The sequence below is a fragment of the Stegostoma tigrinum genome, chromosome 15, assembly GCF_030684315.1.
Source record: "Stegostoma tigrinum isolate sSteTig4 chromosome 15, sSteTig4.hap1, whole genome shotgun sequence".
Taxonomy (NCBI): Eukaryota; Metazoa; Chordata; class Chondrichthyes; order Orectolobiformes; family Stegostomatidae; genus Stegostoma; species Stegostoma tigrinum.
In genome coordinates, this window is record NC_081368.1 from 42812859 (window position 1) to 42828987 (window position 16129).

General features: G+C 39.6%; 1 protein-coding gene across 4 annotated transcripts in view; it reads left to right on the forward strand.

The window, feature by feature from the left end:
- nhsl2 (NHS-like 2) overlaps positions 1–13728 on the forward strand; it is a 320980-nt gene extending 307252 nt beyond the window's left edge. For all 4 annotated transcript variants that reach the window (XM_048544611.2, XM_048544613.2, XM_048544614.2 and 1 more), the window contains exons 6-8: positions 889–3720; positions 7389–7530; positions 10612–13728. In XM_048544611.2, the coding sequence (XP_048400568.2) occupies positions 889–3720; positions 7389–7530; positions 10612–10960 (3323 nt within the window). In that variant the 3' untranslated portion in view covers positions 10961–13728. The remainder of the gene's footprint in view (positions 1–888; positions 3721–7388; positions 7531–10611) is intronic.
- The last annotated feature ends 2401 nt before the right edge of the window (positions 13729–16129 follow it).

Below are 16129 nucleotides of genomic sequence, written 5' to 3' on the forward strand. Positions count from 1 at the left end.
CGCCTTATTTATGGGAAGATGTAATGAGATTGGAGGCACTTCAGAAAAGATTCACAAGACTGTTACCTCTTATGGTTGGTTGATGTATAAGGAATGTTTGGAATGGGTTGTATCTGCTGGAGTTTAAAAGAATAGGAGGTGATTTGATTGAAACATTTAAAACTCTTAAAGGTGTTAACAAAGTATATGTCAAGAAGATAGGAGAAACGAGAGACATGGGTATATCAGAGTGGGCCATTTAAAATTTGTGAAAGTTTGGAACGCTTTCCCTGAAGCAGAGGTCAAAGCAGAATGCTTGAATAGTTTTGAAGCAGAGATAGATTTTTGTTAAGCAAGAGGTTGCAAGAGTAATGGGTAGACAGGGATGTGGATTTGAAGCTACAATCAGGTCACCCATGATCTTATCAAATGGAGGAGAAGACCTTTAAGGGGCTGAATGGTTTTTATGTTCCTGTTTTTGCAATTAACTGGGTAGTAACTTCCTCTGGTGAGTTACTTATTATTTGGCTAACATTGCCAACCACAGTCACATTTACAACATTATGACAATGTTTTAGATAAATCATCATTGTCACAAATAAAACCACACTTCAGGACGTTCAGTTACAAAGTGCTAATTAAGCTACTTAAACTTCATTTATTGTGTGGCTTTTGAGTGCAACTCCTTGTAAATATTCAAACAAATATCATTTAATCAAAGGATAGCCAACATTTAGATGTGTTTCCTGCAAGGAATTTAATTGGGTTGAAGGCTGCATTTCAGTTCTTTCTGTCATATGGGAGCATTGGCAAGAGTTATGTAGATTGTTGGATATGAGCTGTTCTAGGAATTAATGTTCTTTGATCTGTGTATAGTGATCATTAGATCAATTCTTATCTTCATTCTAGGCCTTTCAACAGAAGGTTCCACATCTCCATACACACTAACGGCTGCAGAGGCACCTCAGCATCTCTTTAATTTTGAAGATGATCTTAGTGTTACCAATGGGAAAAGGGATGTGATCGGCAATGTTGGAATAGGGCAGTCTTTTCCCACAACGCTCAGGAAGGTACAGAGTGATCTGGGTCAAATAACAAACTCAAATCTATCTCAATCTTCAGGGAATATCACATTCACAATGAACAATGCACAAATGATGCACACATCTCTAAGTGAACATAGTTTCTCTTCACTTAACTCCTCTTGGGATCAAATGCGAGGAATTAGTTTTTCTTCTTCCTGGAATAACTCAAGTGATATAAACCCACCAAACTCTGTGTCAACAGAAGCTATGCATGTTGATGGACATGCTCTAGATACATTCAGTCAAACTTATTGCAATGGCCAGTCTCTCCAACAGCATGCAGTTTGTTCCCCAACTGAAAAGCAGATGTTGCTCCATGCTAATACATCAGGTCCAGAAGACCCATCTCATTCCTCAGACAGCCGACCGGAGGGTCATCATCGTTCATCCAGTGGAGCTTGCAATGGCAGTACTTCAATGTGTGCTCCTCAAATTTCAGATGTGGCTTTATCTGTATCACTTCAATGCTTGAAACATTCTTCACCCTGTGATTCAGAACTATCATTGAATGCTGGCTCCCATTCAGAATGCAATGTGGCATTATCAACCTTTTTGCCAAGGGAAAGTCAAGCACAAAATACCAGAGGTAATGCATTTGGCTCTTTCCTGTCAACTAGAGGAGAAACAGCAGCAAGGACTTCGAACCTTAAGGATATAAGGACCAATCATGAACGAATTATCATTTACACAGCCAATGACCCAGATGAAGAAACAAACTCAAACCTGGAACTCCAAGGCCATTCTAATACAAATACTTGCAAGTTCCGGGAGAGATCGTTGTCAACACCCACAGATTCTGGATCATGTTGTTCATCAGATGCTATAAGAAGCTATGATTCCAAGTGTTACGATCACTCGCGGCGACATAGTGAAAATTACATAATGCGTTATCCAAGTGCCAGCTCAGAAGAAAGCCAAAGCACTGAGAATGTCTCTGTGATAACAGATCAGGAAGGAACACAAAAGTCAAGGACTCGGTCGAGGAGTATTTCCCTGAAAAAGCCAAAGAAAAAGCCTATACCACCAGTGCGCAGTGTTTCTCTGAAGAAGTGTGGAGTTAACCCTAAACTTGAAGAAATTGCTCCAAACATCTCAACAGGAGAGAATGGGCATATAAAGCTCTCTGTCCATCCAGAGAAGCAAGTCAATCAAAGTGAGTCAATAGACAGCAATGAATCCAGTGGTTTTGTATCAGATGCACATTCTAGTTCTGCTACGCCCACACTGAGAGATGGAGAACCCATACGCTATCCAGAACATTGGTTCCTTAATGATTGGAAATCCAATGATCCGTACAGATCATTATCAAACTCTAGCACTGCGACAGGTATAACAGTAATTGAATGTGCAAAGTCGCGTGGTAGTTCTGAATCCTTGACATCTCCATCCATTTCAAGAACTACAACACCATCCCAATTGTCTGTGGAAGCTGAATCTAAAATGTCATCTCCAGGGAAGCTTCCTGGTTTGATGTCGCCATCTAGTGGTTACTCCAGCCAGTCAGAAACTCCAACATCTGTTTTCACTATGTCTGTTTATCAAGGCCAAGTCGCACAACCAGTTGGCAAACCAAAGCCCAAGGTACCAGAGCGGAAATCATCATTACAACCAACCTCTCCGAATGAGAAGAGTCCAAAGACAAAGCGAGTTTTTGATCTACCCATAACTCCACCACCTCATCTGGATCTATCTGGTCTTAAGATACCTTTTAAAGGCAAATCCAAAGCCAGCAGACGACACTCTGATTCTTCAAATAGCACTAAATCTAGCCAGAAGCATAGCCCTAATCAACCTTCTATGCCAATCATAACACAGACTGTTTTGGAGTCAGTACGTCTTCGCTCAGTCAGCAGATCAGAAACAGAGGATAATTCAAAAATTTTAATTTCACCACAAGAAATCCACACAGAGTCATCTGAAACGCCTCAGAAAATGGCCCGTCCACCTGTTCCTGGAAAACCACCAATGTCAAAGAGGCCTTCAAGTATTGTACTGAAGGTTTCTCCCAATGAGCACCCGACTCCCATCATTTCACCACCTTCAGAGGCAACTTCCAAAAGAGGTATTGTCACGGTCTTTAGAAAGGTTGGAGTAAAGAAGCAGGAGCCGATTGAAAGTGTGCCAAGTCAGAAACCACCTTTGGCGTCACCCATTGCTGCATCTCCTCAATCTCACAATCTGCAAATTCACCATATGGACGCAAAGCCAGCAGGAGGAAGGCCAGCCGCCACAGCTGAGAGTCCAGGGGACAGTTTCACAGCCCTAACCAGGGACTCCATGCAATATACTGAGAAGAAGAAAAGTAAGACTCCACCACCTGTCCCTAAGAAACCAAACGTGCTGATTGTACCAACGAATACAGCACACATACTGGTAGTCACAGGCCGTTCAGGACAGAGTCCCCTACACAATCCAGCTACTAATCCAGATTCCAACCGTGCCAACATTTCATTTCCTCAAGAGAAAAATGAAAGAAATTTGGAAGCGACTGTCACAAATGCATCACATGATCAGAATATTGATCCAAATATAGACATAGACAATCTACCAGGTACCAGCATTCATTCCAGAAGCAACAAGAAGAAAGAATACATCGATGGATTTGGCCTATGCCAAAATATAATGCCCAGCACTGCTCCAGGACAGAATCCCACAGGTATGTGAAACGTCAGTGTACAAGTTGATTGTTTATGAATTTGAAAACAAATGTTCTGTTGCTATGTAACATTGACACAATGTGGTTGACTGGTGATTTGAATATTAAATTTTCACCCTATTGAACCCCACTGAGATTACATTGTGATGTAGTATCTGGCCAGTGGAAGCACTGGTGTCTTAAGCACCAAACTTAAACAGCTCAGTAATACATTTAAATCATCCTTTTATATTAGGGACATTGGTGTTGTGCCATTTGCTCCAAGGATACATGCAATTAAAAGTCAGCATAAAAGTTCACTGTCCAGAGACAGTAATAGGCCAGCTATGCCCTCCACAATCTCCATTTCCTTATGGACATGAAGTAGTATTGACCTGTAAGGATGATGTGTATGTGGAGAGCCACAGATTGTCATCTTCATGGATCCACCTCCTAAGGCAACATTCACACGTCTGGCAGCACCAAGGGTCATGGAACATTATCATTTGTTTGTTCCTTTCCACTAAACATTGTCTGTTGCTGCCTGATACCATCTGAACATATCCAAAAGCGGTCAGAATTTCTGTCATCCTCTATTCTTGCCTTCCGCTCTCATTCTTCCTTTCTCCTTCCATTTTATTGACTTGCAATTCTGAACATCCACCATGCAAAATTTGTGGCTGAAAATAGAGAATGGGTGACCTACAATTTAAAAATAATGCAAGCAGCATGCTTCTAGTTGAATCTTTCTAAAATCAACGGAGTCAAAATTGAAGTATTTATGCTTTGTTTTAGTTTGTTTGATGTTCGTTTTTAACTCATTCACAAGTTAATGGAGGCTTATGGTGCTCCTGTTTGCTCTCATTATTCCACTGGCACGGGATGGTGGAAAAACAGGGTACTTAAGACCTATTTAGCCTCATATCTTTTGTTGGGAAATTACCAAAGCCTGTTATTAAATAGAGGGTGAACACCTTGAAGATATTCAACTGATTAGGGACTTGTAAAAGATAAGTTATGCCTGACAATCCTGATTGGTATTTTTAAAAAGGTGACTAGTGTAATTCTCAGGGGAATGTCAATGGATGATATTTCAATGGACTGCAAAAGAAGTCCCTCATTAAGGACAGTTAGCTAAAGTTGAAGGTTATAGAATTGAAGGGACGTTATTGACCTGGTTAGGAAATTGCCTAGGTGGCTGAAGTAAATCAGTAGGGATAATTCATGTTTTAATTGGCAGAATATGACTGGTAGTGCAATGTAAGATCTGTTAGGACCACAACTGATCACTGCATTCATTAATGGCCTAAATAATAGGGTAGAAATACATATATCCAAATGTGCTGATGACCTAAGGTTAAATAATATTGTAAGCGATCTCCATGGAAGCCCAAAATTACAGAGATACCGATAGATTAAGTGAATGGACAAAACTTTGTAAAATCAATACGAGCAAATGTGAAGCCATCCACCCTGGACGTAGAATAAAACTGCAACCTGATTATTCTAGAGTCAAAAGCTGGACCTCCAAAGAAATGGAATCAAGGGTTATGGGGATAAGGCAGGGACAGGACACTGATTGTGGATGATCAGCCATGATCATAATGAATGGTGGTGCTGGCTTGAAGGGCCAAATGGCCTACTCCAGCACCTACTGTCTCTTGAAACTTGTAGGTTCAGATACGGAGATTATTGAATCTCATGAAAACATGCTAAAAGTAGTCAAAAAGGTAATTCTGGCATTTAAATCTCTAGAATGAGAGGATGGTGTTAAAAGATGAATCCTCACCACAGCTCATCTTAATTAAAAATGCATCTTACAGATTTTCTGCCACCATCATCTGTCCGGGTAGGGATTTACAAGGCCTCCTTGTCTGCTGTGGCACAGTAAACAACCCGCTGATCTAAGATGAAGAACCTCTTGCCTTAAATAGGATGTAGTTTACTGTATGGTAGCAACCAGGTATGAGTTCCGTTCGTCTGACAGACACTGAGGTTGCCCTCATTGTACCTGAGACTATGTTAAATCTTTACTTCTTCTAGGTCTGAAGCAGTTCTCTCAGTTGACTCCCTATGACATCATCATATTGGGTGGTGCGTAATTCACGACTCAGCATTAATTCTTTCCAATCCTTGCACCATCATAAAACAGATAAAACCCTTGCTTCACTGGACAAACTACACGTAAAATACATTGAGGAGTTCTTTGCACATTTATGAAGGATAAATTCGCCTTGGAAGAAAGTAGAGCCAGGACTTATCGAACAACTGTTAATTTGTTAAATGATCATTATTAAATTATGTGGAAAGTTAGCACAATCAAACATTGTAATTCCCACATTTTAGAAGGTTAAGGGCAACATGATTGAAGTTTTCAAGATATTATGGGAAACAATAAAGTAGGAATGAAGAAAAATTATATGCGCTAGTTGATTGGTCTAGAAGCAGAGGGAATAGTCTAAAAATTAGAAGTGTTCTTCCGGAAATGAAATTAGAAAACACTTCTTGATGGACAATCAATTATAATTCCAAATTTGGATTATAAACATGTATCAATTCCAAAGATATTAAGGTATTTGAAGCTAAACATACATGTGGAGTTAAGTCACAGATTAGCTATGATCTCATTCAATGGCAAAGCTGCCTTAAAGTATGAACCTTGAGCAGATCTACTCCTGTTCTGTATCTACTAGAAAGCTCCTACTGAAATATTCATCTCTCATTTTTCATTATGAGCAGTTTAGTAATATTGGTGATTAATATCCTTAGCCAGCAATATTAGACAATGAACAATAGCAAATTTATAAGCAATAACATCTGCTCATTACAGTCTCGAGTTATTCTTAATGAGCGTTGTAATAAACACAATGGAAGAGCAAAATGTTCCTTTTGAAGTACTTCATCGACTGCAATGGAGCTCCAAATTGGAAGTAGCAAGATGATGAATTTTGAGACACCATGGTCCTTTCAGAGGCTGTAAAATAATCCCCACTCCATCTTCACATTGCTGCACTCTCAAGTGGTGTTAGCAGTGTCAAGGCATAATGTTGAAAATATTTCAATGGACGTTAAGAAGATCAGATGGGCAATTGAAAAATTGGGTGTGACATTCTGCCCCATTTGCGATTACTTTATTAAGGCATTTCATTAGCTAAACTAAGACTGTGGTTGTGAACGGAGAGGAGTTAAATGAGTGAATAGGAAACATCAAGTCAACTAACAAATGTTCACTAATTCCTAAAACCGGAGAACCTATAAATTAAAAAAAAAACTCTAAATATGTTATTCACAAAAGTTTAGCATATACAGTGCAACTTCTACTATTCAAGGAATGTGTTAATATAATACTTACTGCAAATATTTGCATAATTTTCCTCTGAAGTGTTCATTTCCTGTTCAATAAAGTTGGATCCTCAATGCAAGTGCATTGAGTTACAAGAATTACTTTTGGAACGGTTGCATTTAACATCCACTTGATGTTGATACAGATTAGACATATACCGTTTAATTGGTAGTAGTGCCTTTTCTCGTTTTGGTCCTTGCTGGCTCTCAGAAGTCAGATTACTTTGCTCCTGTAATTTGGATTCCAGTGACTGAGTTTTGGTATTAGCCATTGATACACACAAATGTTACTTTATTTGAAATCTAGGATTACTCAATACAGCTCAATCCTGTTTTGTTATCCTTAGACATTTCCTTGAATGCAGCTACTAAACAGAAAAGCCCCACAGGTGCTCAGGGTGGAGACATTGTACTGGAGGATGACGATGATGTGTTTATGTCATCAGGCACCCAACGTTCCACTGAAGATCTCTTTACTGTTATTCACAGGTAAGAACGATGATGACGTTAGCTTCTAGAATTTCAGCAAACAGATGGGTCAGTTTTTGTCCAGTGTGTGCAGGAGGGCTTCCTGACACAGTATGTAGATAGGCCAACAAGGGGCGAAGCCACATTAGATTTGGTACTGGGTAATGAGCTCGGCCAGATGTTAGATTTGGAAGTAGGTGAGCACTTTGGTGATAGCGATCACAATTCTGTTATGTTTACTTTAGTGATGGAAAGGGATAGGTGTATACCACTGGGCAAGAGTTATAGCTGGGGGAAAGGCAGTTACAATGAGATTAGGCAAGATTTAGGGAGCATAGGATAGGGATGGAAACTGCAGGGGATGGGCACATTGGAAATGTGGAACTTATTCAAGGAAAAGCTCCTGTGTGTCCGAGATAAGTATGCACCTGTCAGGCAGGGAGGAAGCTGTAGAGCGCGGGAGCTGTGGTTTACGAAGGAGGTGGAATCTCTGGTCAAGAGGAAGAAGGCGGCTTATGTTAGGATGAGATGTGAAGGCTCAGTCAGGGCACTTGAGGGCTACAAGGTAGCCAGGAAAGACCTAAAGAGAGAGCTCAGAAGAGCCAGGAGGAGACATGAGTTGTTGGCGGATAGGATCAGGGTAAACCCTAAGGCTTTCTATAGGTATTTAAGGAATAAAAGAATGACGAAAGTAAGATTAGGCCCAATCAAGGATAGTAGTGGTAAGTTGTGTGTGGAGTCAGGTGAGATACGGGAAGCGCTAAATGAATATTTTTCAACAGTATTCACTCTAGAAAACGACAATGTTGTCGAGGAGAATACTGAGATACAGGCTACTAGACTAGGTGGGATTGAGGTTCACAAGGAAGAGGTATTAGAAATTCTACAGGGGGTGAAGATAGATAAGTCCCCTGGGTAGGATGGGATTTATCCTCGGATCATCTGGGAAGCCAGGGACGAGATTGCCGAGCCTTTGGCATTGATCTGTAACTCGTCATTGTCTACAGTAGTGCCAGACGACCGGAGGATAGCAAATGTGGTTCCCCTGTTCAAGAAGGGGAGTAGAGACAACCCTGGTAATTATAGACCAGTGAGCCTTACCTCAGTTGTTGGAAAAGGTTATAAGGGATAGGATTTATAATCATCTAGAAAAGAATAAATTGATTAGAGATAGTCAGCACGGTTTTGTGAAGGGAAGGTCATGCCTCACAAACCTTATTGAGTTCCTTGAGAAGGTGACCAAACAGGTAGATGAGAGTAAACCGGTTGATGTGGTGCATATGGATTTCAGCAAGGCATTCGATAAGGTTCCCCACAATAGGCTATTGTACAAAATGCAGAGGAATGGAATTGTGGGAGATATAGCAGTTTGGATCGGAATTTGGCTTGCTGAAAGAAGACAGAGGGTGATAGTTGATGGGAAATGTTCATCCTGGAGACCAGTTACTAGTGATGTACTGCAAGGGTCAGTGTTGGGTCCACTGCTGTTTGTCATTTTTATAAATGACCTGGATGAGGGCATAGAAGGATGGGTTAGTAAATTTGCAGACGACACTAAGGTCGGTGGAGTTGTGGATAGTGACGAAGGATGCTGTAGGTTGCAGAGAGACATAGATAAGCTGCAGAGCTGGGCTGAGAGGTGGCAAATGGAGTTTAATGCAAACAAGTGTGAGGTGATGCACTTTGGTAGGAGTAACCAGAAGGCAAAGTACAGGGCTAATGGTAAGATTCTTAGTAGTGTAGATGAGCAGAGAGATCTCGGTGTCCATGTACACAGATCCTTGAAAGTTGCCACCCAGGTTGACAGGGCTGTTAAGAAGGCATACAGTGTTTTAGCTTTTATTAATAGAGGGATCGAGTTCCGGAACCAAGAGGTTATGGTGAAGCTGTACAAAACTCTGGTACGGCCGCACTTGGAATTTTGTGTACAGTTCTGGTCACTATTACAAGAAGGATGTGGAAGCTTTGGAAGGGGTGCAGAGGAGATTTACTAGGATGTTGCCTGGTATGGAGGGAAGGTCTTACGAGGAAAGGCTGAGGGACCTGACGCTGTTTTCATTAGAGAGGAGGAGGTTGAGAGGTGACTTAATTGAAACATATAAAATAATCAGAGGGTTAGATCGGGTGGATAGGGAGAGCCTTTTTCCGAGGATGGTGACAGTGAGCACGAAGGGGCATAGCTTTAAATTGAGGGGTGAAAGATATAGGACAGATGTCAGAGGTAGTTTCTTTACTCGGAGAGTAGTAAGGGAATGGAACGCTTTGCCTGCAACGGTAGTAGATTTGCCAACTTTAGGTACATTTAAGTCGTCATTGGATAAGCATATGGACGTACATGGAATAGTGTAGGTTAGATGGGCTTGAGATCGGTATGACAGGTCGGCACAACATCGAGGGCTGAAGTGTCTGTACTGTGCTGTAATGTTCTATGTTCTATGTTCTATGTTGGACCAAATAGTGACCATTTATTATATCAGCCTGGGGTTTCTGCTAATGTTTCTCCAAAGTTGCCATAGCATTTCAGAAGGCCCAAAGGAAACCTTCAGCATTAACAGCATAAATCATTATTAGCAAATTTAATGAGCGTTAATTCTGCTCATCACTGGCAGATATTATAATACATTGTAGTGGACATGCCATGCACTGAATGATATTCTAATTAACTGCAGTGTCCTGAGCTTAAAAAATAAAACAAATATCTCTAAGAACTTTATTTAAGTCCTTGCTTTACTCTTACAGCACAGACATTTGAAGCAATTCTATGCCCAATGGAATTCTGCATTCTCTAAGGGCATTGAAGAATCAGAATGATGTTTCTTTTATAACTAAATTCACTTAACATTCTTATTTCACTCAGTATCATGCTGTTGAGCTGTTATATCCTAAAAATGAGTTCAGGAGGCTCGGACTCCCTGGTTTTCTTTGTTCTTTAGCCTTGGGGATGGTTATAGTTTCATTGTTCACACTTAATCTCCAACTCTGCTGAATTAGTCTTTCTTAGTCCAAGGCTTTGCTTTAATGACCAGTCTATCTCCATAATCTATATTTGTCCTTTGAAATTATTTGAAGTCAGCTTGATGGAACTTCATTATTTTTCTATAGGTCAAAGAGGAAGGTGCTGGGGTGGAAGGAGCCTGGGGAATCTTTCAATGTCAAGCACGTGGCTGCTTCACCTGTCAAACCCCCAACAACACCCCCCAACAGCGGACTCAAGGTCTCTCCCTCGGCGAGTGGGAATGGGGTCAAAACCAGCACCAGCAATGAGAACTTCAAGGCCTTATTACAAAAGAAGGGCAGCAAGCCTGCACCTGGTACACGCATGTCTGCTGCTGAGCTCCTGAAAAGCACCAACCCACTTGCGAGAAGGATTGCGACAGAATTTACACAGGAGTCAGAAAAGTGCCAACCCACACTGGATCCAGTGTCTCCTGAAGATAGCTCAAAGTGTTAGAGCTGTGCCAATTTATGAAAAGAAAGGAGAGAAGCTCAATGTTACTCTATCTTATTGAATGTAAATTTTTAATTTTTGCTCTATCCATGGAGCCATTATACTGTTCCAAGGAGAGAGGAAGCTTTGCACAAACCTGTGAATGCAAACTCGAGTGATAATTTGCCCTTCATTTGGATACTTACAGAATGTCAAAATTTAAGTAACATTTTTATTTCAACTAATTTTTTGGATTAAGAACTCTGAGAAAGTTTCTCAACGTGAGGTGGAAAGAATGGGATAGTCAATTTGATTTGAATTAGTTTCAGTTGGACTGCAAAAGCCTGGAGCTTTAAAAAAATCTGCAGCAGAGAATCTACATTCCAGCCTGTCAGTCAAGGTGTGCTAAGGTCCTATTGGGAATTGAAAATTTATAAGTTCCTTTGGCTATACTATGAGTAAAAATGCTTAGGTTCTGATTATAAATTTTACATGCAACTCCAGTGATTACTGCTTATCAGTGTTAACCAGTCCAGCATTAAACTGAATTTGTGGGAATTTTTTTAGAGATTTTGGAGGTCTGAAAACTCCAATCAAAGATATTCATATTACGAGAAACTTGGGAAGGAAATGACACATTTAGTGTCATGTTTCAGCTTCACACTGCCACTTGGTCCAAATTTGTTCTGTGAGTCTTGACCCACAGTGAGGATTCAGGAAAGGAGAAACTCTCTTTAAGATTGTAAAATAGCTGGCTTTGCTGTATGACTGAGAGACTACGTCCATGTGCACCAAGGCTCGTGAAATCTACGTTGTCTTTCCCCGCATCTTCCCTTGAAAGAAAACCATGGAAACAGGAATAGAGGCAAAAATTCAGGGTCCAGGAATTCATTACCGAGGTCTTGAAAATGGATAGTAGTATGATGATTTTTTTTGACTATTTGCTTAAGAAGCAATTGTTTGCCTGATCTGTAATGTTTATTGGAATAGTGCCTCCTATTAAGTTGTTAATTTTATCAATATACTGTAATCTGTATTATGGCATTGATATGTAAGAGTTATTTCAAAGTTTTTTGGTTGTACATCAAAGGTAAACCTTTGAATTTGAAAGCTTTTAAAAGGCCTTGGTGTTGCCTTGATAATGATATATAGCAATGATCTGAATGTAGAAACTCTGGAAGGTTTAAGCTTTGTTGGATGGGTTTAGTGGTTCCCACTGGTTCTAATCATACATGCTGTTCCCAGCCTTAGTCCATGTGCTTCTTTTATATTTCCTATTGTTCTTAAGATAAACAATGTCTCTATGATAAGTGAACCATAAGTTGAAGTGTTCTCCTGTTCAATCCAGAGCTACACCTGGGTTATGTCAGTCATTAGTAAAACTGTACCTCTCTGTTAACAGCCAGTGATAGCTGCCTTCAGCTTACAGGACAGCTGTTTCTATGTTTCCATAGACAGTAATGTGTCTGAGCCCACAGACAGAGCTGTGCTTCTTTCAACACAACCTAGAGGAAAGAAACAATTTACAAAAAAATCATTTGGAAATAAACATACTGGTCATATTGGACTTCCACTTTGAGATAAACAAGCTGAGTTAGACCATTATGTGCTATCCTCAAGTTTAACGATCTTATTGTCTCTGGGAAAGCCAGATTTATGTTCCACTCTGCTGAAAGGCAGTGCTGTGCTTCTGTCACCTCCGAGCTAGAGTTCTGCCCATCCCGGTCCTAGGGCCAGAGTTATGATTGCTGTAGTGATAAGACAGGATGCGCCTTTCCTCGACAAAGCAACAAGGTGGTATGCATCTGTGGTTTTAAACCTTGTACCCGCAAACTGGGATGGTGCCCTTATCTTTATCCAATCCACATTAGCAATTATTCTATCCCAAGGCAGAGCCTTTGTTCATTCCATTCCATTCCAGAACCAGAGCTGTAGCGATTCCAAATCCCTGAAGCAGATCTGTGCACAATGATGCCTCAACCTTTGGTAGTAACTGCATAGTTGACACAGGAGGTAGATTCATTAATCTAAATGTTTTGAAGGTAATTAGAAATATTACTGGCATAATTAGGTTAACAGAGTTTGTTAAATTTATTTTGCTTCAACCACTGAGGACAAGCTGGATATCACTATCCCAACCATTGGAGAACATTTGCATACCTCCCAGTCCCTGTCTAAGTTTCAAATTTATCTCAGGGTACTCTGTGTATGGAGGAAATTACAAACTTAAGGAAATAACGGAGTTAATTATCTCTGATTAGTTGACATATGTTAATAATGGAAAAACTCTGTCTTCATAATTTGCGCAGGGTGGTTTATTATCTGAGTGAGTTACACTTTATCAGTTCATTGAAGCTTTCTGTAAATATTCATATTTTGTTTGATCTTATTCTTGAATGTATGAAGTTCCCTCTGCCCACCCCCAGTGTCACACATTGAAAGCGCACTCTGGTTAAGAAATGGTGATGCTAACAATGTCGCATCATAGTGGGGCTGAGCAAATGCACCTTGTTATAAAAGGCATGTTCCACCATGTCAGAATGCAGTGAGCATCTGTCCTGTGAATTGTGAGAGATGAGTGCACTTAATTCGGGAGGACTCTGTGGCTTTGTTTCTGTGATGTCTTGCACTTAAATATTTGAAATGAATTGTGCGCTTTAAAAGTGTCTCAGGAAATTGGGAATGATCTATAGTTATTTTTTCATATATTAGAAAATGCATTTGCCTCCCCCATAGCTTAGTGTGATATATACATATTAACTGTATAATCTTTTGGGACAATCATTAAAAAAAACTGGAAACAAATTTCATTTCAAGCTAGTTTTTCTTTCTCTAATCTCTTGCCATCTCCATAAGAGTTCATAACCAAGGTTTATTAAAGTTTTAAATCTGCTGTGAGGCAGACATTGCTTTCAACTGAGCTAAGAAACCCTCGAGTTTAGAAATTGTTTAATGGCATTTCCGTTTGTTTTCCCTCTTCTTGTAAGGATGTTGTTTCTAAAGCAGAATTCAACAGAGATCAGCATCAACCGAGATCAACATCTTTCTGGTACTTTGACAAGGTAACTGTTTGTCATATGTCTAAACAGTGATTATGAGATGGGCTTATAGAGGGATAACAATCAAACCTGACCTTGACTAAACACATCCTGTTACAAGCCTCTTCAGTAGCTTATCATAAATTGACCCTCTGTTTTTGAAGCCAAAGAAAATTATAAAGTTTTTTTAATGGTATGTTTATTACACAAATATATCTGACTTTCAGCCTGAGATTGATTAAAAAAAGTTTACTCCATGCTTTCTATGAGTAATTAGCCCATAGCTACAAGTGAATGGATATAAATCTTTTCCATATAACACTATTGACCAGAACTGTAATCCCCCACTGAACACTCCATTACACACAGAAACATACACAGACAAATAGAGAAAATAGATTACCGGTGGATGTAACAAAACAGACTGGAAAGTCAGTTCAATAGTCTGTCCTGATTCCAGTGTTGAGATGATCCTAGGTGCAAGTTACTGCGGATACTGGAATCTGTACTGTAAACAAAAAATGTTGGAAATCACAGTGGGTCAGGCAGCAGCCGTGGAGAGCGCAAGCTAACATTTCAAGTCTAGATAACTCTTCCACTTTTGCTGGACAGGCTCTTGATTTTCAACCATCTTTCACTGGAAGCCAGCACTGTTTTAGATGAAGTACAGAATGATTGATTCACTTGGAAAACATCTCTATTTGTCAACTTAAAAGACATACACCTCTCAACAGCTGCTTCAGGAATTTCAAACTGAGTTTTTCTTTATTGCAGAAAACAGGCAGCTTCTGTTGAGAAGAACAACAACACACACATCAGTAGCTTCCCGCCTCACTCTCATTCTTGCAGGCTCTGTGTGTGTGTGTGTGTGTGTCTAACTTCTTTCCAGTTCCAACCTGCTCTTTCACTGAGAACCAGACATTTTAAATTACACACAGCTCCTCAGCTCCTGATCAACTGCACATTATCTTGTAGTTACGAGTTCTTTCAGAGTTCACAATAGGTATTGAATTCATTGCTGTGAAATTAAGCAGCTATCCCGGTAAAGTCCCGTTTTTATAAATCATTCTTTGTCTTTGCTTTTCACAATTTTTAAAGACACAAAAATAAAAAAGATGCACTACTTTTAACACAAACATGTGCTTTATTGGCAGGGTCGATTTGCTTAGTAATCTTAAGGGGAAGTAAAGTTCGTTGCTGTTTTTTTAAACTTACCTCAGTTTGAGGAGACTAACGCTTTTGTAACAACTTTTCTGCTGAAGTCACTTATGGAATATGGGATAAATCAAATGCTTTGCTGATCTATATGATTACGTTCAATGTCATTTATTTGTCCTCTGATCCACCAGGTGAACCTCTTGATAAAAATAAAACACATTTTCTTCCTGTATTCTCCTCCAGTTTCTAACAGGACGTTCCACCAATCCTGTGTGCTTGGGCATTCCTGTGTTTCTAGTAATACATTTATACAACAGCTGCTTGGAAATATCTGTGAGAGTGCAAGTTTTTGATGACTAAATGTCTTCTTTCTCCTCCTTAGTTTGCAAAATGCCATTCATAAATAATGTGCCAAGTCTTGCAACAATTTATTTTTTTTGATAACCAGATATAAAATATAAACAAATTGTAACTTGTTTCAAAATTATTTGAGGTGAGATACAAACTAGAAAGACTTTCTTTTCTGCTGGTTACAATCTTCATAAAAGAAACCTCATTCCTCCAGTTCGTAGATAACATTGCTGCCCAGAGACAATTTTGACCTATTATAGTAAGAGATTAGACCTTCTTGAGGTTCTCTTCAAGAAAGTTATTCTTAAACTTGAATTTGAAAGTTTCAAAATGGAACTATAGCTAAGTTAGATAAGTTGCTGATTGGAATTTATCTATCTTTACAATGTAAAGGAATATATAATGATTCAACAGAAGCCCCTTCCCCTTATGGTTCCTATCACCAAGCAGTAAATGACCTTGACTATAATGAAACTTCAGGAATTACGAAGAACTTGATGCTGACAAATGGATAATTTTTATTTTGGACCTCAATCCTGTAACTTAATATTAAAAACATGTGTCTTCTGTTTGATGCCAGCATTCATAGATGTTATTATAATTCAGTTAATTGATTGCAAGTTTAAAAAAGATGGCATGACTGTTG